Raw genomic sequence first — 24,644 nt, 5'->3', positions numbered from 1 at the left:
CACACCGACTGCCCGAAAACGGGGTTAGTCTCAGTTGCTTCTAGAGGCGGCTGGCCCCCAGGCTGGACAGGGCGAGGGGAATGTGCTCAGATTGTACCTAAAGGACCGCAGTGTGGCAATGCTTCAAGTGAAACTCCAAACGACCCAGGTTTTCCCAGAAGCATGGCTACCGGGTGTCTAAGGAAACAAATGCAAAAGGAATGGGCGGATTCTTTGGAGGGATTCCCGATCCTCGGCCAAGAACCAGCACCAGCCCTGCGACCTGCCCAGCTCCGCCACAACATGGGAGTCGCCCCCCACCCGTTTCTGCGAGGGCCGAACTTCCGAGAGCACCACAGAACTGGGGCACTTCCGGCCCGCTCCCCCAGGGGAGACCGACTTCTGGGGCAGTTTCAGGGCTTGGAGCTGAGACCATGCGGCTCCGCTCGCTCCCGCCTCTAAGGAATGTTTCCTGTAACTCCACTTCGAACTCTGCCTTTCTCAGAACTGCATGAAAACTATTTTAAAAATTATACGGAAACTAAAAACGTGGAGGAATTGTCAACAACTATGAAAACTAAAGAATGCCGAGGGCGTTCCCCTGCTGGATGTTCAGGGTGAGGCACGGCCGGAAGAGGGTCTCCTGGGGGTGCCGGGGGCACTAGGTCCTGGGCAAATCCACCTTAGCCCCTGTCTCCGTGAACACACAAATTCAGGATGGCTTGGAAATCAAAATGCAAAGCGAATAAAGCTGGAGAAAACACTAGCAAAGAATGTGGATATTTTGTATAACCTTGGAGTAACGAAGACTTTTTAAAGCAAGACAATTGAGAGCATATAGTATTTGTCAGACAGATAAAACAACTCTAGTAAGCTTACACACTTACCTACGTGCAGACAGACTCAGGTCATCTTCTTGCTGTGAGCAATAAAAATTCATAACGTGAAAAAGTTGTTGGCACTGGGCTTAGTCTTATACACGATTCAAGTCAGTTATTAGTTAATTTTGAGTAATGGTGCTTCAGCGTCCCTGGGTCCTAGGAAAGGATCTCACTGGGGGATAGCACCCCTGTCACATGAATACCTGTGTCTTCACTTCTAATAGTTAAGAAACTGGAAGTGGGATTGCTGACTTCAACGGTGACTATACATTTCACTTTTTAAGAAAACACCAAACTGCTGATCAAAGTGATATAATTTGGTATCTGCACTAGTAACGTAGGAGCCTTTCGATCTACAGCTTCACCAACGCTTTTTATTATTGGTTCTTTTGATTATAGCCATTCTACTGGATGTGTAATGGTATCTTACTGTGGTTTTGTGTTTTCTTAATGGTAACTGATGTCGATGTGCTTATCTGCTACCGTGGATCCTCCTTGGTGAACAGTTGGTTCAAATCTTTTGCGCATTTAAAAAGTTAAAACACTGGGTCATTTTTCTTATAATTAAATTTTGAATTCTTTATATATTCTGGGCACAAGTATATGATTTGCAAATATTTCTGCCTTTGGCTTATGTTTTCATTTTCTTAATGGTGCTCGTTTGAAAAGCAAATGTTTTTAATTTTGATGAGAAACAGCTACATTAATATATGGGCCTAAAAGGAGTCAGCCCTGCTGGCTTGATTCTGTGGACACTGAACGTACAAATGATATAACACACATGCACACCACACACCAAACACACATGTACTGCGCTGCACACACACACATACACTGCATCACACACACCATGTACACATGCACACATACACATGCACTGCATCACACACATGTACTCAGTCACACACACAAGCACCGTATCTCACACTAAACACACACACACACACACACACACACACACACAAAACCACACACACATGCACTGCATCACATACTATGCACACACAACCACACACATGTGCATCACATTATACACATCATGCACTCACACGTGCAAACATGCAGTGCATCTCACACCAAACACACGCACACACACACACTGCATCACACACACCACATACACATACACACATACACCTGCACTGCATCACACAACATGCACACACACACACACACACACACACACACACAGAATCAGAGAATTGTGCCAACACAGAAGCAAAGGACTGTGAGAAGTTCCAGCTGTAAGGTGACACTGGGTGCTGCCCCAGGCCTGGATAGGGCAGATGGTGAAGCAGAGGGGCACCCGCTACCTGTGGTATGCTTATTTTGAAGGACAGCTCTTTCCTCCCTGCTGGAACTTTTGGAATCTTTTGATAGCGTTTCTGTATCACATACTCATATGTGCTCAACTTCTTGAACACTAGAGAGGAGAAAGGCGGAAACAGGCAGTTAAAATTACGCAGGCGGGCAGAGTGGCCCACAGGCCACAACCCGGTCTTCCAGGGCTTCCCCCCAGGGTGCCGGGAGCTGCCTCCTAACCTGGGGCGCTGGGGGGCTGCTGCATGGCCACCCCGGGGCCCACCTGGCCTGTGGGAGGCAAGCAGTAGCTCGTCACAGCCCCAAGGCTGCTGGCGCCCCATCCCAGGAACAGCTACCCTGCGGCCTTCCAGGCCCACAAAACCAGTGTGGACCCGGACGCTGGCTCCGGCACTGTGGCAGAAGCACCCCAGGTCACTGAAAGGACATCTGAGACCCGGGTCTGTCAACAGACAGACACCCGGGTCTGTCAACCCGCGTGGAGCCCGTTCCCTTCCCTGGGTGGTTTGTACAAGGGCATCTGTCTGTGTTTGCTTTGGCTTCCTGATGAACTACACCTGGCTCTTACTGGTTCTCCCACCTCCCCCAGAACCTGTGTGAGGGCGTAAATTTGCATCTGGCCACATGCTCAAGAAAACACTAGTTCTCTGGCAGGGATTACAGGGATGGCTGCCATCACCATCAGGTGGCAAGTACACACTGTGTGTTCCCCAGAGCTCACACTCGTCCTGAGTTTTGAGTAAACACCTTCATCTGACAGTAACGAGAGGAGATGTGGCTGGGGAGGGAGGCCAAAGTGCGGTGTGCACTGAATGAGTGTCTGCCGTGTCCCCTCCAGCGACACTAGGCGTCAACACAGCAGCCCGGGGCCGCTGGTCTTTGGGATGCTCTGTCCCCCGCTTGTGTGGAGGCGGCTTTCCCCACACCCCTGCTGCTGGTACCAGACATCTGTGCATCTTCCTGGGAGGTCTTGCCCTCACCAATGCTGCACTCCACTCGTGCTGCAGTGTCAGGATGTCCTTCCCCCAAACTTCAAAGAGGCATCCAGCTGCCCACAGCTTCTGACAGGCCCCCAGCAGCCCCTAACCCCCACCTCAGGGTATTTGTGTCACACCATCCCTTGGAGAGTGGGTGGCCCCAGCGCCTTGCACAAGAGGTGAGAGGCGTCACTTCCATGACTGGGCTACAAAAGGCTGGCTGCCCCCTCGTGCTGGAGTGTCCTGGTGGGAGGAGGCACCGGCCAACAACTCACGGGGAACTGAGGCCAGGAACTGGCCTGCCAACACCCTGGCGTTGAACCTAAACGTGGGTCCCAGTCGGACGAGACCATAGCCCTTCCTCACACCTGGAGGAAGCCTTGTGGCTGAGCAGGGCCAGTGGACCCAGCTAAGCTATGCTGAACCCATGACCCACAGAGACTGCAAGGTGATAACTCTGTTACTTCAAGCAGGGTAAGTTTATCATAACAATAGCTAATATCCCAACTTTTTCTGGAAGTCTGTGCTTTGCTGTCCAAATACCCTGTAAACAGCACCTTGAGCCATAAGCTCCGTGTGCATCTCCCTCCCCTACCCCCACAGTGAGTGTGGCACCACCACCCTCCCTGTTGCTTGGGCTGGGGCCCTCTGGTCCCTGTGCCTGGATCTCCCATTGGCCATCTGTCCCGTGGACCTGTTCTCCAGTCTCACGTCCATCTGTCCTGAGTGGCCGCAGTGGACTTCTGGACCTGCCCAGCTTGCCACCTGCTGGCTGTACTGTATGCTGCAGCTGGGGCACTGTCCCCAAATTCACCCTTGTCCCCATTGGCCAGTGCGTGGAAGCTTTTAGGATAAGGGCCTGGGCTGACCCACCTCTGGCTCCGGGTGCTGATTCCGGCCCTGGCTCTGCTGAGGACACTCCCTGTGCCAGACCCGCTCTGGCAGCCACATAGGGCCCCCGCTGCTACCTTCTCCCTTGCAGAAGCCACAGAGAGAATTCATGCCCTCCCCTGGGCCACGGCGTGGTGGGGCCTGCTGCACGCAGTGCCGCGTGGACTCCAGGAAACGGCCAGTGTCCCTGCAGCAAGCTGGGTCAGCAGATACCCTGTTGCTGGCTCACTATTTTTCATTGTTAGGACTTGGTGCTTCTCTAAATCCCCCGTTCTTTTTTTAATGGTGCCTGTTCCTGCCTCACACGTTCTGCTCCCTTATCTAACTTACTCCTAGTCCCTCTCGTGTCCTCTGCAGGCCTCAGAGCAGAATGAGCCCTGCTGTCCCTCTAGGGGTGTCTCTTCCTGTCATTTGTCTGATGTGCTCATTTCTAGCAGGGGCCGGCAGACCTTGTCTTGGGCCACGTGGGAACGCAAGGGACAAAGACTGGAGTGGGGGTCAGGACACATACTTAAGAAGAGGTGGAAGATGAACAGGTATCCAGACATCAGGAGGCTGAGGGCAGACAGCAGCAGGACGAACACCCCAATGCCCAGGACCACCAGGGCCTTCGTCTTTACAGGGAAAAAAGGAAGGAACAGCAGCCAAGTGTCCTTGGGCACATCTGTGGAGGCAAGGGAGACATGCATGCATCCAGCACCTGGGGCATGGCCAGCCCCTCCTTGGGAGGTGGGGGAGGGTGAGCAGCCCAAGGAAGCCCCTCCCCCACCCCAGTGTGTGCCCTACCTCACCCAGGTGCCCTTGCAGCCCCCTGACTGAGGTGGGTGTCACAGCCCCACTTTACGGGTCTGGAAGGTGAGGCTGGGAGAGGATAACTAAGGGTCCGGGTTGCAGAGCCTGACCCCCTGCCTGGCTGAACCCCCACCCTGTCCCAAGGGCCAGGCCACCGTGCCAGGCCCTCCCTGTTCTCAGTCAGCCACCCTCACAGGGAACTGCAAGGCAGTAGCCAGCGCCTTGGGACATTTCCAGGACTTGGTCATCTGGGCCCCAAGGGCTGTTGACACTTCCGAACTTCGGTGTGAGGAAAGCACTGAGGAATCTGCAGGCAGGCCCATGGAGATGGAATCCAGCTGAAATGCTCTCATCCCACCACAGAGTCTGGGAGGTACTGATTCCAGTCCTTTACGTGGCATGGAAAGTGGCTGCCAGGCCCGCTGTGTGCCTCGGGGGCTGCAGCGCAGTGTGCATGAGGCTGGATGTACCATGGGGTGGCCGGCCACATGCTTGTCCCCTTAGCTGGTGATGTCTTGATGAATTCCCACCAATGAGACCAAAGTGCCCCAGGGAACTGGCGGGTAAGCAGCCCCATGGAATCTTCTGGAACAGCAAACCCAGGAGATTGCCTCAGTCATCAGGCATTCATGTGCAGCACATCCACGATGGTTCTGGAGCGAGCAAGTTCCCAGAGAGAAGCACCTTCGGAGACCAGGCTGCCCTCTGTTCTGCCAGCGCGTGGCAGCGAGGGCCCAGCCGACGCCCACATTGGGAGGAAGTAAGGACATGTGCTATGGAACTCGGGTGCGCTGAGGCTGCTGCTTACCATGTGCGAGCCGCATTTCAGAGTGTGTTGGGGCAATGAGAGGCCCCGTGGCCGGGAGGACCTTCGCAGGGAATCCCCAGTGCCCACCGGTGACTGTTCTGAGGCGGCGGTCACCGGCCAGCCCCTCTGCTCAGGCCATGTGTGGAGAATGTCAGGAAGGATGGCAGGCGGAGGCCTCCAGCTGGCTGTGTGCAGAGCGCAGGCGGCTCTTCCCGCTGAGCAGGGCCGGGTCTCGCTGAGACTCCCACTGTTCCCTTTTACCATGGAAATAGCCAGGAGGCACTCCGGAGCAGGTGCAGGTCAGATGGCCCGTCCCACCACGGCCCATCCAGCCCAAGTGCACTGAAGGCCTTGGGATGAAGGTGCACAGGGCATGGTGCCCTTCCAGGAAGAGGGCATGGCCGTGACGTGCTCTGGAGAGAGGCCTGGACCGGGAAAGGAACCTTTGCTCTGAACCCTGAGGGCTGAGGTCCCCAAACACTCAGGACAGACACATGTGGTGCTCCGCTTGGGGTTCTCCCTGTGTCAGTGTCCAGGGCTGCTGTGACTGATGGCCATAGACCAGGCAGTTTCAACAGCAGAGATGAAGCCCCGAAGTCAGGGTGTTGCAGGGCCCGTCTCCCTTCGAGGCCATGGGGGAGGATCTGTCCTTGGACCTTCCAGCTTCTGGGGCTCCAGGCACCCCTTGGCTTGTGGCCATGTCCCTCCAGTCTCTTATAAGGATGTTTTCACTGGATCCAGGATCCCACACATTGCCAGGTAACCCATGATCATCTCAGGATCCTTAATCACATCTGGGAGGACCCTCTCTCCAAATAAGGTCACGGTCACAGGCCCAGGGTTGTGCAGTGATGGACAGACCTTTGAGGCACATGTGTTCCCAAGGCCAGGTTCCTGGAGCCGCTCAGCAGACACCTGCAGCCACACACCACCCAGCACCTTCCCCAGGCAGCCCTGCCCTCCTGCCCCACCCTGCTCCCTGCCAAGACCAACTACTGGGTGATGGGCACGGGGCCCCAAACCTGCCTTCTGGTCCCTGGGGGACTGCTGCCCTCCTGCCCGGCCCCACAGCTCACCCAGCTAGGGGCGGGCCAGACTGACGTCCCCCAGAAGGAGAGCTTTCCCTGAAAGACAGCTGGAGGGAGAGGCTACCACCACGAGTGACCCAAGAGAAAGCAACGCCAGAGAGGAGCCCCCCCCCCCCGCCCCGTACCTTCATAGAGGGTATGAGTACGCAGCACCTCCGGGTTGACTGAGTACTGGATGAAGACATATAGCAGGATGGTGATCAGGCAGAGCAGGCTGGCCGAGGCGGAAATCAAGGAGCTGAAGAAATATCTGCGGGGGGCAGAGCCAGACTCAGGGCTGGGCAATGTGCCCCTGACCCCGAACCCAAGGCCCAGGCTTCTTCCTGTCTCCTGGCACCCGAGATCCCCAGGGGACGCCCTGAGGGCACCACCAGTTTCTGTGCCCCCTTCCCACCCCCACGCGGCAGTGAGAAGGGCCTGGCCTGGCTCCCAGGTGGGTACACGGAGGCTCCAGGCGGGTCGGGCTGCCTGCAGCTTCCTCCACACGCCGCCACTGCTCACCAGGGCTCCACCGGGTCAGGATCGGGACCACCACCCCTGCCCCCCATGTTGCACGGGATCCTGGGTGCTGTGCTTCCATCCAGAAGCATGGAAGCCCAGCAGGTCGGGGAAGCAGGGGTGCTGGGACGGGCGCCTGGCCGGCCAGCGGCCCACAGTGCATCATCTCCACACACCCTCCCAGGGCCTGTGCACACTTCTGTGCACAAGTGACATCTTGTGCTTTGGCATTAGACCAGAATCACTACTGTCCTCTTGCCTGTGCTCAGGACACAGAGAACAATCTAACCATCAAAAAATTAAATTCTGGTCAGCAATTCTTGGAATAATCTCCTGCTGCAAGGTCTTCCTTTGGGCTTTCTACCGTGGTGGTATTTAAGGAAACTTTCTTTAGCATTTTCAACCTTCAGCAGTGTCTTTTATCCAGCTGAAATTTATCTAACTCCATTATTCTTTTCCAGAACATCTTGAGGTTTGTTTTTGTTTTTTTAACACATCTTTAGGCAGAGAGCTAAAACGAGAATGTCCTCAAAGGGTCATGTGGATGTGGAGGGCAGCCTGCATTGTGGCCCCTTGTCAAAGGCCCTGGAGGGCACATGTCCTGTGTGTCCCCGAGGTGCAGGGGACACAAACCTGGCCCCACACCTGGCTCTGGTTCCCAGGGAGCCTGTGGTGTGCGGTGCAGCTGTTCTAGCCGACGGGCCCACCCCGCAGCAGAAGGCCCTCGGCCATCCGGTGCTGCTGGCACCAGGCCAGAGGCGGCCCTCCCGGCAGGGTGAGGGCCAAAGCCTGTCCAACTGCATGTTCAGGGCCAGAAATGTCGCTGTCGTCTCTGACTCCTGTGTCTGTGGTGCCTCAGCACCCAGTCCGGGCACTTCCCCTGTGAAGGCACGTCCTCTCAGGAGCTTATCACACTTTGCCAACTGTTTTGGCCAACTCGTCTTGTAAATGTAGTCATTTCCTCTTGCTTTCTCTGCCTGACGGTGGAAGGGACAGGAGGGAGTCTGGGACTCCACGTGGACAGGGGTGGCCATGCCCTCACCAAGACCCCCGCGCACATGGTGCCCTCCCTCACTTTTGCACACACTCCTTGCTGCTGCCACTGCCCAGTGGATAGGAGGGCTCCTGGGGCCCAGCCGTCCCCACCAGGAACTTCTGCAGCCTTTTGTGCCCGGAGGCCACTGTCAGGACCTCGGAACTCCACCCTGTGTGCCCTGTGGGGCCCGGTCAGCTTGGTCCTCCTCAGTGGCAGGGCCACACACCCTCGCCCATCCCAGACAGCCGACCAGACCTCAAGACGACCAGCCTGTGGCACCAAGACCTTAAGAGGAGCATCTGGGGGAGAGAAGAGAGCCCTGCTACCGTGAGGAGGCAGCCCCCCCCCCCAACTCCAGCTGGCCTGGGGCTCCTCCTCTGTAGTGGAGAGGGCGACATGAGGGCTCCCAGGCCCCCAATTCTCATTTGACTTTTCTAATGATGACAGCTTTGCATTTCCTTCTGCTCAAAGCAGCAACACTTTTGAAGCCTGAACAAGTGGAACATTTCTTGACTGGGCTGCACGGAACATGGCCCTCCTGAACCAGGCTGCCCGGAGCACAGACCACAACGCTCCTGACTGGGCTGCCCGGAGCACAGACCACAACGCTCCTGACCGGGCTGCCCGGAGCACAGACCACGACGCTCCTGGACCAGGCTTCCCAGAGCACAGACCACAACCCTCCTGGACCGGTGGCTGCCTGGAGCATAACCCTCCTGGACTAGGCTGCATGGAGCACAACCCTCCTGGACCGGGCTGCATGGAGCACAACCCTCCCGGACCAGGCTGCCCGGAGCACAGACCACAACACTCCTGGACTGGGCTGCACAGAGCACAGACCATGACGCTCCATGACCAGGCTGCACGGAGCACACCTGCTATGAGTGGTGGGTGAGCAGTGGAACCCCTTGCAGCGCCATGAGCCGGCGGAGGCCACTCTGAACTAGCTGGGGGAGCCCCTGCGACTTTCTTGGCCACTCACAGCCTGGGCCCTAGCACATGGGGTCCTGGCAAAGCCCGTGCAGGACTGAACACCTGCTCCCAGTGCAGCCTCGGCCCACATCCTCTGTGCTCTGATGGCCTCCCAGGAGAAAGCACCCGGGTCCAGGCCAGCGGGTCAAGGACAAGTCAGCTCAGCCTGAGCCTCTCTGGATGGGGCTGGGCCTCCACATTCGGAAGGGGCTCCAGGCCAACACATTTCAGAGCCAGACAAGGAGAACAGAAAGACGTTAAGGACCGCTGTGCTGGGGACAGCATGTGACTCCCCCCACTGCCTGTGGCCCCCACCCTCTTACCCATGAGGCCCCCAGCCTGCAGGACCCCTCTCTCCGGGCCCCCTCCCCCCTCCCCCTGACCAATCCCCCTCCCTCCCCCAGTCCTTTCACTTTCTCCTTCCCTAGCACCCCACCCCTCCCCCCTGCCAAGGACCTCCTCTCTCTCCACCAGGACCTCACCCCTCCCCACTTCGAGGTCCCTCCTCCCTTCCCCACCCCCGGCCCCTGCAATGCCCTTTTCCCTCTTCCCTGCTTGGTCTCCCTCTCCCTCCCCCAGGACTCTGCCCCTCCCTCCCGGACCTCCCCCTCCAGCCCCTCACCTGTAATTCCTGCCCCCTACACAGTTGTTAAGCCATTTGCAATGGTGGTCAAAGTCAAAGACACACTTGTTGCAGGCCCCACAGTGTTTAGCTTTCTGGCTCCTAGAAGGAAGAATTCACATGAGCAGCCCGTTAGCAGCATGTGTGGGAGGAAGACAGGGTCAGAAAGGAGAGACAGGTGGCAGGGAAGACCAGGCCCCAGGGGGGTTATCTTCCCTCAGACACGCCTGCCACACTGTGCCACCAGCTCCCATCCTGAGCCACAGGCCTCCCTCCCAGGCTGCCTGCTGAGCCCTCAGGGCTCTGACTAGCCCAGGTGGGGTTCCGGTGGGGGGGCTGGGACTCATCTGAGCCCTTAGATGGGTGAGGGGTCCTGCGTGTCTCAGGGCCACTGCTGGTCATTCAAGGAAAGCAGCACCGGTCAGCTGCGTGAAAACAGAAAGGCCGGGGCAGGACCTGCCTGTGCACAGCACGGAGAGGGGACAGGTCCACACGGCAGGGGCCGTGCCCTCGGGGCTGCCTGCTCCCACACCCTGGGCACTTACACGGTGACCTCACACAGGTGGCAATATTGGTTCTCGATGACACGCGTGTGTTTGGATGGGTCAAAAGTAGGTACGGGCTCCAAGTAGTTCTTGAGCCGTACGTTGGTTTCAGCAGGATCGATGCAAATAGCAAGCAAGTGGACCACGAAGTAGAAACAGAAAAGCCCACCAGTCACCTGGGCGTGAGTGTGTCAAGGAACGTGCAGGCAGGCCTGGTCAACACGGCGAAGGTGCCCGCTCAAACTAGAAGCAGGACCCTGGAGGCACCTGCTTACGGCCTGAGGGTGTGGACCCCGCGCTTCACCGAGGCAGCAAGGGAAGGCCTTCAGGGGCCAGCGGCCACCACGCTGGGTGCCGAAGTCGTGGGGGTTCTTTGGGCAGCAGAGATGCTCAGAGCACGTGCGTCGGGGGAAGAAGACAGTGTATCATCAAAAAATGAAGGAGGGGAGCAGGGAGGGCTCACACGGCTAGTCTGCACGGTCTGTCTGGGTCCCATCTTGTCTCTCCTCACCCCTAGGCCCCTCAGGCTCTCTGGCACCCACTCCCGCCGTGGCACCCAGGGTAAAACCAGTCCCCGGGCTCCCACCCTCATCCTCCCCTTCGGGACCAACACACTGTCTGTCCCCTTGGAAACCAAACAGAAGAGGTGGAAGCCGCCTCCCTGTCAGCCCTGCCCTGCTTCCCAGGACCAGTGCTGAATGGGAGGGTTCAGGGTTTACAGGTTGGGTTCCCGGGTGTGGTTGGGGGAAATGACCCAGCCTGGGAGGCGAGGCCATGGGTGCACGGGGTTCTGCCGGGATTTGACAGGGGTGGGGGTTCGGAGCAGGGGGCTGGGGCTACTTCTCAGGCCTGTGGGAAGCCCCCTCGGGGGGTCCTCCTCAGACCTGCCAGCAGCCTCTGCTTCTGCCTCTGAGCAGCTTGGAACTGACAGGCGGGGTCCTGCCTCCACAATGCACTAGCCTGAGTGGGAGGCTGCTTCTGGCCCAAATCGCTCATTCCTCCCTCGTCCTCCAGCCTCTAGGCACCACGTGCAGACCCAGGGCTCAGGCTGCCAGATGAAGGCATGGAGGCGATGGGGACCCAGCCCTGCTGGGGGAGGAGGGCAGGAGGAGGGCAGGAGGAGGGCAGATGAGAATGAGCTGAGGGCCACGAGGATCAGCCCAAGCTGGTGCCCAGGCCAGGGGTGAGTGGAAGGGTGGCTGAGAACCAGCCGGGCCCTGGGGGACCTGCACGGGGGCACGAGACTGACCAGATCACTCAGTGCCACATAAGGGTTGTGGTGACACCAAGGCCCTTCCTGTGGCCACCGGACCCTGCAGGGCTGGGTAAGGCCTGAGCCTCCCCTGCTCTGCTGTCCCATTCAGGGTATGGGGCTGTGGCCGGGTGGTCAGGGGTCTGGTCAGGCTTTGCCATCACAGCTGGAGACACCAACACAGTGCTGGTATGCCATCTCCCTGCACCTATTCCCTGAAGCCTGAGGCGCTGGCTGGAGGCAAGCACTGTTTGTGTGGTTACTGGGGCAGCGGGAGCAGGTCCTGAGCAGAGGGGTCCGACCCAGGACAAGAGGTGCAACAGGAAGGCCCCTTCCTCTGTCGCATCAGAAATAGGCAGGCAAAGTATGGGGGAGGGACTGAGGCGTTGGGGCCCTTGGAGGCATTGTAGGGGCAGCGTGGTCTGCACTATAGCCTCAAACTGGAGGCAGCAAGGCCCCTGACCTGAGCCTGATTTTCCCCACATGTCCCAACCCTGCAGGTGCCGTGGCCAGGCCACTCCCAGAACGTGTCCCCCAGGAACAGAGGGGCAGCCTCCCGCCATGTGGTAGGCAAGTCCCCTTAAGCACGAACACGGGTTCATGACAGGTCACCCGTGGGAGTGACACGGGTGAGCAAAAGGCCACCTCGTTTTGCCTGGCCGTTCACACCATCAGCCACTTGGCTGAGAAGTGTCAGCAGGTGGGCACCACACCAAAGTTCTGCCCCCACATTCAGATGCCCGGGTTATGGGTGTCTCTCAGGTTGCAGAGAATAACAAAAAGTAAAAGGGACAGGGTAGGAGGTCTCCAGATGCAGAAGGCCAGGCCCTGCCCTCGAGGCCTCATCCCCTTAGAGACAATCTGTGTTTGGTAAACACAGCTCCGCCAGCCCAGGACACATGCCCTCCTGACCTTCCTTTCGGGTCCTTCAGGTTCTGTGGCAGGAAGGGGTGAGGCGCCCCCCAGAGCTCCCACCACCCGCCAGCAGCCCTGCAGTCACTGAGGCTAACCTGACCAGGGGTTTTGCCTGGCCACAGCGCAGGCCCTGGGACTAAGACGGGTCACATCAGAGGCCAGTCCCTCAGCACAGGGACCCTCTGGGCCCTTCACAGGGGCAGGGCGGTGGGGGAAGCTGGCCTCTGAGGTCAGCAGGGAACCAGGGGTCCGCCTCCTCTGCTTTGTCTTCTGGAGGCGCAATGGAGACCCTGCCCTCCCTCCTGGGGCAGCAGCCCCTGCAGCGCCGAACGACGCTGGCGCCCCCCGGTGGCCAAGCGCTTCGGAGCCTGGGGGAAAGGAAGCCAGCCAGAACCTGGGACTTGAGGCCAGCCAGGGGCTCCTGGGAGAAAGGGTGTGCAAGTGAGCTCAGGGCGCCCTCTGGGCCCAAAAGCAGGTGAGTTCTCAGAGTGCTCCCTGCACAGAGAACACGAGGCAGCTCGAGAAGGCCCCAGAACAGGCTGAGCCACAGCGAAGGGAGAAGGGAGACAACGGATTAGAACCCAGAACGCAAACCCACGGTCAGGGACGGAGGTTAGGATACAGATAGAGGGGCAGCTGGAGGCTGCAAGGAGGCCAGGAACTGGCCCTCCCCGGAGCTGGCCCCTGCCGACACTGAGGGCTTCTGGTCCCAGAACGAGAGAGGGCTCCCTCTCAGAACTGGGAGATGGTTCGCTGTGGTGCGAGTCCCAGTGAGAGCGCCATTCTGACCAGGAAGTCGTGGGTCGGGCACTGCAGGCCTTTGTGCTGGGACAGAGAGAGGAGACCCCTTGCCACATGCAAAGCGTGAATTGTGACTGGATTCTGGATTTAAAAACCCGACAAAGCAGGTTTTGGGGACCAGTGGAGAAATCTACAAGGCTGGCCGACTTCTGCCCATCCTCTTGTGTGTGAAAGACACAAGTTACACGGGGTGATGTGGGGCGTGGGATGTTGGCTTTGGAGGCCCCACCTAGCGTCGCCAACCCTGGGCCACAGGCCTAGAAGTGGGGCAGCTGCATTCAGACACACAGGACCCACATTCCCGGCTCCGTGCCGCTGGATCAGACACCCTGAGGGCCCCACAGGGGGAGGCCGGCCAGATCAGGGGCTGCGTGGCGCTGGGCAGGGGGCAGCAGGCTTGCACATCAGGCCATGGGGGACGCCCAGGCTCACTGGTGGGGTTGGCCAGCGGTGGCCCCCGGAGCACGGATGCGCTGGCGGAACTGAGGTCCGTCGCTCACAGAGTGAGGTGTGAGGAGGGGGCTAGGCTGGCGATGCCCGCCTGGCCAGGGGAGGAGCACTCGGCTGCACCTGCCACGCTCCACCACGGGGCCTGCGCGTCAGCCCCAAGTGCGTCCCTGATGCCTGCCCACCTGGCCTGAAGCCTACTCTGGTGACATGTCTGGAACCTCCTTTCAAGGCCACCATGGGGTTCACAGTCCCCACTGTGTGGCTCCTCGCAACCGGCAGGTTTTCTCTCTGGCCTCGGCCACTCCAGGCTCGGCCAATACCCGTCACCAGACTCACTTGTTGCAAGAAGGGACACGGTTATAATCGGTGTCTTCCTTGCACCCCTGGCGTGGTTCCCCCACCAGCCAGCCTGACCCAGCCCACTGCAGACCTGCAGACAAGTGGGGCCCGCATGGGGCACCCCAGACCCTGAGAACGAACGCCATGTGAATCCCTGGGACTCAGCCTTCAGTTTCTGAGCCATCCCTGTGACCCCTGTGCGACCCTTTCCTGTCGTCCAGGCTGCCTGCCTCACCCCAGAGACCATGGACCCCAGGCCTGCTCTCCCTGCACTGACAGCCGGCAAGCAGCAGACACTCCTGTGCTTTTAGCCCCAGCCCCAAGCCAGTGAGCCACACAGAGAACAAACGTAAGATTTCAGGCAGCGTGGCCATGGCGGGTGTCTGGGGTAAAGAGGGGGAGTGGGGTCGCAGAACAGGGTGCGGACCCATGGGTGACTCAGGTGTGGGGGGCTGGTAGGCATGGCAGGGCCCCGAACCAGATCTGGGGCAGGGCCCGCGGGGAGCCTCCCTGGGACAGCAGGCACTGCTCCCACAGTGAAGGATACACCATACATGATTAAGTTCCAGTTAGGTGGCAGCAAGGGGATGAAGATACAGAAGTTGGTGAAGGCCAAGATGAACAGTATGGCCCAGGCCACCACCTGGAAGGTGTGCAGGGGCCACGACCAGCCATTCACTCTGGACCAGCGGCGGGGCGAGGCCTGTTTCCTGCTGGCTTCCCGCAGGGCCCCTCTCTGGCTCTGGCTGCACAAATCCATCTGCAAGACAGGTGGAGGGCCACCCCCACCCCCAGGGACACCGAGGAAAAGGTTGCAGGAAAAGCAGACCCTATGGCCACGCGACACTTCTGTGTGCTGAAATCCTCAGGGAATCTTCTGCAAGTTTCCCTTGAGGACGTTCCTGCTCCAGAACAAAGCCCCTTGGTGCTGACCAAGGGGCTTCTGGGGTCTCTGGGCACTCTGGGGACACCCAGGTCGAGCTGAGGGGTTGGGAGGGAGCCGTGGCCACTTCTGGCCAGGTGTCAGTCTGTTGGAGAAGGTGAGCCACATCACAGCCGCCCCCGGCAGAGCCGAGGGTCCTGGGGACTTTGCCTCATTAGGGCGGATTTCTGACACTCTTCTCGGGGTGTGGGGCCAGGCAGGGCTTACCTGATCAGTGAGACCCCTGGGGGACCACAGAGACCATTCTACATGGACGGTGAGGCCAGCACCCCGGGGGTTGGAGCACAGAAAGTCACCCTGTGTTACAAACGACACAATTCCCGCACGAAAACAACATTTGGATGGAAGTACCGGCCAATGGGAAGGATGCTTCTGAAAACCAAACCCCACTAGCGGGGAGGTGGGCTCTAGGGTGTAACCACAGACCTTGGCACAGGGAGGTGAAGCAGGGATGTGGGAGAAATTGGAAGTGCCATGGAGGATGGCAGTGGAGACAGCACTTATCTTGTCGAAGGAGCGAGGGGGTGCGGAGAGGACACGAGGGCACAGGGAAGGCACGGGAGGGCGCATGTCAGCCCAGGAGCCCGTGGAAGGCAAGGGTGGGCCACATCCTACGGGGCTTCCCAGGACAGAAATGGTATCACTGACGTGGAAACACTGAGGTTGCAGCTGGCATTGGATTTGGTAAAACTTGAAACAGAGCGAGTTTTCAAGTTCTGAAAGTACTTTGAACCCGAACAAAGACAGCCAAAGTGTCACGGGAACATGGGACTGAGAGTGCACGTGTGGGGGCACCGCAGCAGCACTCCTCGGAGGCCCCCCGAAAGCTTCCCTGCAGCCAATCTCAAAGTGGCGCCAAGAGCAACACTCCGCGGAGGGTGAGCGCAGCCTTGGTCCCTGGGGCAGGACCACAGCGCCATGAGTGTGAGGTCACAACCACGCACATGGCCCAAGCAGCCGCGGCGGGAGGTGCACACTTACCCAGTCACCAGGAGTGGCTGTGGTGGGCACCACCAAAGTCGGGGCCCGCGGGCTCCGCAGTCACGTGGGCTCTGGTGAGCCGGGGGGTCTGGAGAGAACAGCTGCAGGTGGTAGCAGGGGCCTCGCCCCGGGCCCCCTGGCGGGGCAGGTGTTCGGCTCGAACACCCCCTTGGATCTTCTGGTTTGGTTTTTCAGTCTCAGAAGATTCCAGCAGTTCTCACCAGGACAAATACACAGTTACCAACAAACGCACGGGTTCCTGACTCCTGCCGAGACCAGACGGCACAGTTAACGTGGGCTCCGTGTGTGCACAAGACACCCGTGCGGACACGTCCATCCACATGCTCACGCTCACACACCACACACGGAACACACGTGCACACACAACACACCGCACATACCACATGCGTGACGTACCACACACATACACCATAGAGCGCATACACATGTGGAACACACACCACAGAGACATACACATGCACCACACGTACAGCACACACACAAGACACACACGCAACATAGACACACACCACAAACACACACACACACACACACACACACACACACACAGCATAGGCACACAAGATTTCTTGACTCATTTCTCGTTCCTCACCTTTCTCATGCTATTTCCTCGGCCTGGAGCCACGTCGTTCCCCACCCCCTCCGCTAATGGCCATCTCTTGCCTTTGGAGCCTGTGCTGGTGTCACTCCCTAGACGACCTCCTAACCACCCCCCCACCCCCACCAGATCTGAGCCAGTCCCCCGTCTACTCCTTCCGCAAATGCCAGGACTGTTCCTCTGGATTCAGCCTGCAGGAAGGGAACCTAACGATCTCCCTCTTGGGCAGACTCGGTGGGGCCTGGGTCCCCTCTTAGCCCAAGCTCAGTTCCTGACATTCGTTTTTCGTTACTCCTAAGGGTTTAGTCCAGGTTTTGGTGTGAGATGTGTTGGAGCCGCAATGCTCCCACAAGACCATCGTCACCTCCACGTCCCCAACACAAACATGGCTGACTCACAGAAGCTTCGAGCAGAGGCTGCTGCACTGGCCCAGTGTGACTGTGGATGGTGACCCTGCCCCCTGCCAGACAGACACCGTCACACCATGCTCTCTGAACAGGGCGTCCTGGGCACACCTGCGTGTTTATGATATCACAGCCTGGCAAACGTGACCTTCTGAAACCTGACACAGGTCCTGACAGCCCCTGAATCATTATTTCATTCTGTGTCTTGCTTGGGGATGCGCACAGGTTGTGCTTCTGAGTTCTCTGGTCACAGTAGAAGCAGGAGACACCTACCTCTCTGGGAGACAGAACCCGCTCCACTTCCTTCCTGGTTAACAGTCCAGGCAGGACTGAGGATCACAGTCTCACTCGGCCCAGGCCTGAGAAACAACAAAGGCCCAGTTGCTGTGGCAATGATGGAGCCCAAGGCGCCACATAAAGCCAGGGCCGGCCCCACCCTGGGGCCCCCACAGCCAACGGGGGGCAGGGCGGGTCCAGCTACAGACACCCTGTAGAGAAGGCCCGGGGCCCCCACAGCCAGCTGGGGACACCCTGCAGAGAAGGCCCCTGTGGCTGGGGTGGGGCCAACTGCTGGTCTGGGTCATTCCTACATCCAGCCTGACTACCTGGGCTTCCATGTCCTCAACACATACCCCCTTTGGCCCAACACACCATGCGGAGCGATCTTCAGAAGCAAAGAGTCCCTGGGGATGACAGGGACGCTGATCCTGGCAGCTTTGTCTGACCACAGGCAGGCGAGAGGAGATGGGGCCCAGGATGAGGGGCCGCAGGGAATGAGGGTGTTGGAGGCCGATGGCCGGGCGGGGGAGGGGAGAGCGGCTGCCCCTTAAGGGCCCTGCACACCAGCACCCGCCTGTGGGCAGCCCCGGGCTGGAGCCCGCACAGCTCTGTGTGCTAACCTCCACCTGGAACCACATCCCAGGGAATCCCGTGCCCAGGCCTGCCGGCCACCACTGTCCACAGCGCTACCCCGGGCCAGGCCAACATGCCACCAGAGACCCAGGGCAGACGACAGGCTGCTTGACCAGGGTCTCAGACCCCCAAGAGCCCAGCCATCGGCACAGCAGAGGCCGTGGATGGTGGGAGATGCCAGTAAAGTGAACACAGTTGAAGTTCAGGGCAGGGCACCCACCAGAGTGCAGGCCTCCCACAGCGCACTCACTTTTGAGCCGCCACGTCTGACACGGCATGTGAGTGTTGGCTGTGAGGCCACCACTCCCACTGGCAGAGCTCAAGCTGCGGCAAAGTTTAGTCTTTACAGCGCTTGAAAGTGCTTTTCGGTAAATGAAGACGAGCAAGGTGTCGGCCTTCTGCATAGAACGGGCTTCCCCAGATACGCCTGTGTGCAGGCTGCTGGCCCCTCGCTGGGGTTTTTTCTGGGGCCTGTGGCCTCAACCCCTCCACTCGGCAGACCCTGAAAGAGGCACCAGGGAGTGGGGCAGGGGAGGCACTACCCCAGGGGTCCCCCGAGTCTGCAGGTGGTCGGGCCTCCTGGCTGACCTGGAGCCACGGTGACCTCAGCCACTCACACCTATGAGAAATGTGCCTCCAAAAGAGACATCTTCGCTCCAAGAGAAAAACTTCAGAAGCTACAACACTAAGAAACAGACTAAAAACCAGAGCCGTAATCCCCGCCCGGGACAACCAGGACTTTTCCCACGCACAACTGCATGCCCTAAAATTCTAATGGGCCCCACTCTGTGCTGTGGGCCCCACTCTGTGGGCCCCACTCTGCAACCCACTCTTGTCCCCTCTACTGCAGCCCAGTGTCCCCTTCCCTCAACACAGACTCCCCCCTAGTTTTAGGGTGCACAGAGCACTCCACCGAGTGTGATCCTCAACCTGCCTGACAGGAAGGTCATCCACAAGCTCTGTTACGGGCCTGCTGCAATCCCGCTGCGCACACACCTAAGCACCCAACCCCCAAAGGGTCAGCACTGGGGCTGGGGGCAGGGATGGCGGAGGAGTGAGGTGGAGTGCGGGACAGGTAGGCGCTGGCACTCACGTGCACACACACAGGCACCAACACACACACGCCAACACATGTGCTCACACATGCACGGACATTGACTCACACACATGCTCACACATGTGCTCACACATGCACTAGCACAATGTGCATGTGCACACCCGTGCACCAGAATAAACATGTGCACACGCGTGCTCACACATATGCTCACATGTCACACGTACTCATGTGCACACAGATGCACATACGAGACTGCACAAGTGTGCAACACTCACACATGTGCACACTCTCCACCTCACTGGTCTTGTTTGGAGTGTGGCTTCCCACAGAAAAGGCAGCAAGATGGACCCCCATCACCTGGCACTGTCTGCCCACACAGCCCCTTCCTGGAGAGTCAACAGCATGGTTGAGGTGCTGTGGTGCTCCCATGCATCCGTGGCTGACACGTGGCCACTGTGGCTCTGAGGGACACTCCCCCTCTCAGGCCACCTGCCCCCAGTTATTCTGACCACCAAGAGCACCTGTGGGTTCTGACCTGGATCCTGCCAGCTTCCTGGGGCAGCAAGCCCAGGGAGGCGCCCCAAGCCCCAGGTCCCCCCTTCACGGCTGTGTGTGACACACCCAGGAAGGAGCAGCCTGACCGTGGGGTCTGTCCTCCTGGGGACTTGCTCCTTTGCTGGCACCTGCCACGGCTTCCTGACGCCTCAGCTATGCAATGTTTTGCTCCCCTTCTCCTGAGGTTCCCAAGGCGCCCTACCAGTGCAGCAGGCAGTGGCCAGCAGGGCTGGCCCACCCCGTGGCACTTGTGGGCCAGGGTACGTCGTGCTGTCCACTGCCTCCGTCACACATACCCCCTTCCCCCAGGATTCACTCTGCCCTGTGAGGTGACAGAAGCGCCAATCTTGTTTTGTTTTAATATTTTGAAGTTTATTTATTTTGAGAGAGAAAGAAGTGTGCGCATGTGTGTACAAGTAGGGGAGGAGCAGAGCGGGAAAGAGAGACCCCCAAGCAGGCTCCGCACTGTCAGCACAGAGCTCGACATGGGGCTTGAACCCACGAACCGGGAGATCATGACCAGAGCCAAGATCACGAGTGGGACGCTTAAACGACAGAGCCGCCCAGGCGCCCTTCCAATTCTGTTTTCAAAAAGGAAGCCACCTGGAAGTTGTGCAGGGTGGGTAAGAGAGACACACTGCGGGCGGAGAACGGGGCCAGACACAGAGTAAACGCGAGAGGGTGAGCAGCCGGAATGGACGCTGCTGACCTCCTGTGACAAAGGTTCTTGCTGAAAAGTCACTTGGAAGTGGACACTTACAGGGGCGCCTGGGGGGCTCAGGGTGGTTGAGCGTCCGACTGCGGCTCAGGTCATGATCCCACGGTTTGTAAGTTCCAGCCCCATGTTGGGCTCTTAGCTGGCAGCTCGGAGCCTGGAGCTGCTTCCCTTTCCGTGTCTCCCTCTCTCTCGGCCCCTCCCTCTCTTGTGCTCTCTCTCAAATATAAACGTTGAAGAAAATTAAAAAAAAACAAACAAAGAAGTGGACACCTACGGGGCTGCAAACAATTACATGCAATCGCTCTGTATTTTATTGAGATCTCTACATTTTGCAAATGTAAACAAGCATCCAGTAAACACATCCAGATTAAAAAAGTCTATGGACACAGCACATCACTGTCGTCAGGGGGCAGTGTCAGCTTCCAGCAGAAGGCAGGCCTCGCCCAGCACAGAGCCTACCCCAGGCCAGGAGGGTGCGGCCCCACCATGACCTGCTTTGGAAATGTGGGGACGGCGGGGAGGGCGGGCAGGGCAAACAGCACACAGGACCCTCAACGTGGGCATCTCTTGCCTCCCAGGGGGTGCTCGGGAAGGAAGCTGGGGCAGGATGGTATGTCCCGGCCAGCCACAGAGAGGAGCTTTACAGACCCCTCAAAGCTCAAGAGACAAAGCACAACGGCTCAACCCCACCCAGTCACACACCTGTATGTGTGCTGCCCACTGTCCAGGATTCACGGGGCTACCCACAGAAACACGGGATCCGCGTGTGGCTGACATGATGCCAGAGACACCTCCCCACCTCCCTGGGGCTGCTTCCCGCACGCCAGAGGGGACAAAACGAAAGTCTCTGTCTCACGACAAAAACTCTGTACACACAAATAAAAAAATAAAAAAATAACGGAAGTCTATCTACAAGGCTAGCTCTTTGCAGAGGCTGCAGGTTCTGGAAACTGAAGAAATTCGTATGGGTCGTGGGTCACCTCTGGCTGCTCCCCGATGCTGAGGCCAGAAGGACTTCCTGCAATTGTGGGAAAGACAGGTGTTCACACAGTGGATCCACACACACGTCGCGGTTCACACCGGGCCGAAAACGTGTCCTAGTGACGGCGGTTAGCGAAACCACAACTCAGCCATAGAGCCCGCTTGTTACTCAGCCAAACCTCCACCATGGACGAGCACCCCCGAGCCCACAACGTCAAGACGTATTTCGCGAGCCCGACCTTCTATCTGGGAACTACAACAGCAGCATCATGGGGAAGTAAGGGAGTAAATTCAAGGAGCCAGGAAGCGTTTGGTTCCCTTCCTGGTGGGACTGAAATCCCGGTGGGGCCCACACACCTGCCCGCTCTGTCTCAGTAAACACAGAAGGCCCCAGGCCACCTGCCACCTGGAAGCCTCAGGGCCCCGGAGGATCGACACACTCGTTGGCACTCTGTGTTAGGACTAAAAACGGGAATGGCAGAAAGAAACAAACGTTCCCCGAGTTGAACTCAGCGTCTGAGGCTCGTTCTGCCCCTTCCAAGGTCCCTGGGGTGTAGCCAGCTGGGGCTCCTCATGACGCAGGGCCGGCCATGTCTCACGGCCACTCCCCACGATTCCTAACCCCAAGTGACTTCCACTCACACGCTTCAGCCCCGTGCAGCTGCCCGACTAGAGGGCGGTCTCAGCGCCCCAGGGGCAGGGGCACCCTGCAGAGGGAGCAGCCCACAAAGTCCCGGGGCCACCTTACCCAGGTGGTGCTGGTCCCTACTGGAGGGGGAGGTGTTGGACAGGGAGCTGAGGTTGGAGGACAGCCAGGAGCCCCTGCGCTCTGCCTGTGCCTCGTGTAGGTCCTGCAGAGGCATACAGAGACACAAGCAACCAGGAGAAGAGGGAGGCTGCAGCGCAGATGACTGGCAGGCCTGGCGTCCATCCGCCGGTGGGCAACATCCCCACTACGGGGCGAGCCTGCCTGCAGCGACCCCGTAACACACACCACTTCTGGGAGGGTCCTGCTCGCGAGGCACCCCAGAGATGGAGCTGGTGACAGGACCCAAAGAGAGCCTGCGGGACACGAGCTCTGCCCAGACACCCCTGACGCTACCTTGCCCCCTGTGAGAGCCGGCTGATCCTGTCCTGAGCCTCGTCAGCTGCGTGCTCCACCAAGGCCAGCACGTGCTCCTCTGCCGTGCTGTCAGTCAGGCTGCAGGCATTTCCTTCCAGCTCAAACGTGCAGCTGCGAGGCAAGAACACCACACACGTCACCGGGGCACGTGCTGCTCCCACCTCACCACAGTCAGTCCCTACCACTCCCCAAGGTCACCATGGGCTGGGAGCAGGGGCACAAAGTACTCCTTGACCCTGTCCTCATGGCTGTAACTGCAGCAATACGCGAGGCCTCCACGAAGAGCAAGGGAGACCCAAACGGCCGCTGGAGGTGTCTCGTGTCTCAGCTGCACACCTGAGTCGATCTAAGAGCAACCTGACGGCAACCTCACTACTCGCAATGTCATTCGAGGCACCGTTGGAAAAAGAGGCAAAGCTCCATGGAGCGTGGAGACACCAGAAACAAGGGTGAGCTGGGAGCACAGGTCATGAGGCAAAAGGGGCATCCCGAGGCTTCGGCAGGTGGCCTCAGACCCCACAGAGAAGAGCTTTATTTGAACAGCCAAGGGTCGCTGGGTGCAGCACCCAACGGATGTGGTCTCTCCTGTGGAAGGTTCCAGAAGCATATGGACAGATTCCATCCAAGGAGCTGTGGGAGCAAATTCTGCCTGCGGATCCCAAGCCTGCAAGAAGCACCCCCCCACCCTGGCCCAGGGTGGATGGCTGCAGGAGTTGGGGGGTCAGGTATGATGAGAATGAAGCCCCCCCAAAGCGTGTCACTTGCCTAACACAGCACAGCTATGTCCCCCGCTCAGGGACAGCCAAGCCAGGCCACCAACAAGTGTCCTGCATAGGAGGGAACTTCTTCAGAGTGAAGGGCCAACAATCACTGCAACACACATATGGGAACAGTAGTGTCACACCTGGAACAGAGCCTGCGTATGGCTGGCAGTGGCGGTCCAACCCTTGTGCCCCCAGGTCCGTTAGCGTGACAAGGCCCGGCTGGTCCAGGTTGCCGGCCAGCTGCCTGGAAACACCTGAGACCAGAGCTCACACACAGCCTCTGGGGACCAGGCTCCTTCCAGCAGGTGGGGTGGGGGGGTGGGGGGTCCACAAGCTTCTCCGCAGACACGGGCACCAGCACAGGCTCACCCTCACTCACATTCCTGAGGTGCGTTTCCCGACACCTGATAACTTCTCTACTTCTTTTGGATTCCTTGGCAGTTTCAACTTGTACAGGTGCTGCTTCAGGAACGAGCTCCTCAAAAGCTGTGTCTTCGTTGCCCAGAAGATCTGCCTGCTGAGAAAAATCCATGTCCTGCATAAATGACATGCTGTGCTTCAGAGCTAACAGCCGCTCCTAGAATCAGAAAGGACAGAGCAGCAGGCCTTTACCTCTGCCTCACAGCCGAGGCGCCATGGTGATGGGTTGGATGTGGACAGCCGCAGCCTCGCCTGGCCTAACAGCGGGCTCCCATGGCGCTACCGCGGCAGGTGTAGGTGGGACTCAGCACCACAGGCGCGGCCGACTGGCTGGGAGCACTCGGGGCTGGCAGAGGGGGACGGGCCAGAGGGCACAGTGGCCCTCACCTCACCTACAGGCCGATCAGGTACAAGGCACTGGTCCTAGATGCGTGACACATGCAACCTGGCTCGTGGGACAGATCTGGGAAGCCACTCTGGATGGCCAAGACGTCCTGTCCGGACTCAGTGAGGCAGCCACGTAAAACAAATCACAGTCTGGCTGCAATCCATCAGACACCTACACTTAGATCAACAGATCCAGCACTTTCCACCAACCCTAAAGGAGACGTTCCAGCTGGCGCAGGAGCAGAGAGAGAGAGAGAGAGAGAGCACCTGGAGGGGAGGGTGGCCTGGGATGTGTACCCTAGAGCAGAAGCTCCGCACCACTGCCAGTGATGGACTGGTGGAAGCATGTCAGTCAGTGGGGGTGGGGCTCTGTGTAGGCATCGAGACAGAGGGGAACTCACGTCTCTGTGGCTCCCTGCTGCCGTGGGTTTCTTACCTTGCTCATCTTAAAGCCTGCGTGAAGGATCTTCTTGGTCTACCTGTAGTACATGGTGTCTGGTCTGTTGTAGGTCATCGCGTTATCACACATCAGTTTGAAATCTGCCTGAAAGGGAAAAAAATAGAATCTGTCGAATTTGAACCACTAAGATGCCAGCGAAAACCGGATTCCTGTC

General features: G+C 58.7%; 2 protein-coding genes across 2 annotated transcripts in view; both read right to left on the bottom strand.

Moving 5' to 3' along the window:
• LOC101081454 (solute carrier family 41 member 3) overlaps nucleotides 1-24,644 on the bottom strand; it is an 837,990-nt gene that overhangs the window by 168,251 nt on the left and 645,095 nt on the right. The gene's annotated exons all lie outside the window — the stretch shown is intronic.
• LOC101081959 overlaps nucleotides 1-24,644 on the bottom strand; it is a 47,370-nt gene that overhangs the window by 21,508 nt on the left and 1,218 nt on the right. The window contains exons 3-10 of the mRNA XM_045052602.1: nucleotides 23,927-24,035; nucleotides 23,603-23,737; nucleotides 22,439-22,570; nucleotides 9,865-9,966; nucleotides 6,862-6,986; nucleotides 4,560-4,712; nucleotides 2,174-2,283; nucleotides 867-898 (exon numbers count right to left, since the gene is read on the bottom strand). Of these exons, the coding sequence (XP_044908537.1) occupies nucleotides 867-898; nucleotides 2,174-2,283; nucleotides 4,560-4,712; nucleotides 6,862-6,986; nucleotides 9,865-9,966; nucleotides 22,439-22,570; nucleotides 23,603-23,737; nucleotides 23,927-24,035 (898 nt within the window). The remainder of the gene's footprint in view (nucleotides 1-866; nucleotides 899-2,173; nucleotides 2,284-4,559; nucleotides 4,713-6,861; nucleotides 6,987-9,864; nucleotides 9,967-22,438; nucleotides 22,571-23,602; nucleotides 23,738-23,926; nucleotides 24,036-24,644) is intronic.

Source organism: Felis catus, chromosome A2, assembly GCF_018350175.1.
Source record: "Felis catus isolate Fca126 chromosome A2, F.catus_Fca126_mat1.0, whole genome shotgun sequence".
NCBI classification, from domain to species: Eukaryota; Metazoa; Chordata; class Mammalia; order Carnivora; family Felidae; genus Felis; species Felis catus.
This window is presented reverse-complemented; position numbering and strand designations above follow the sequence as displayed.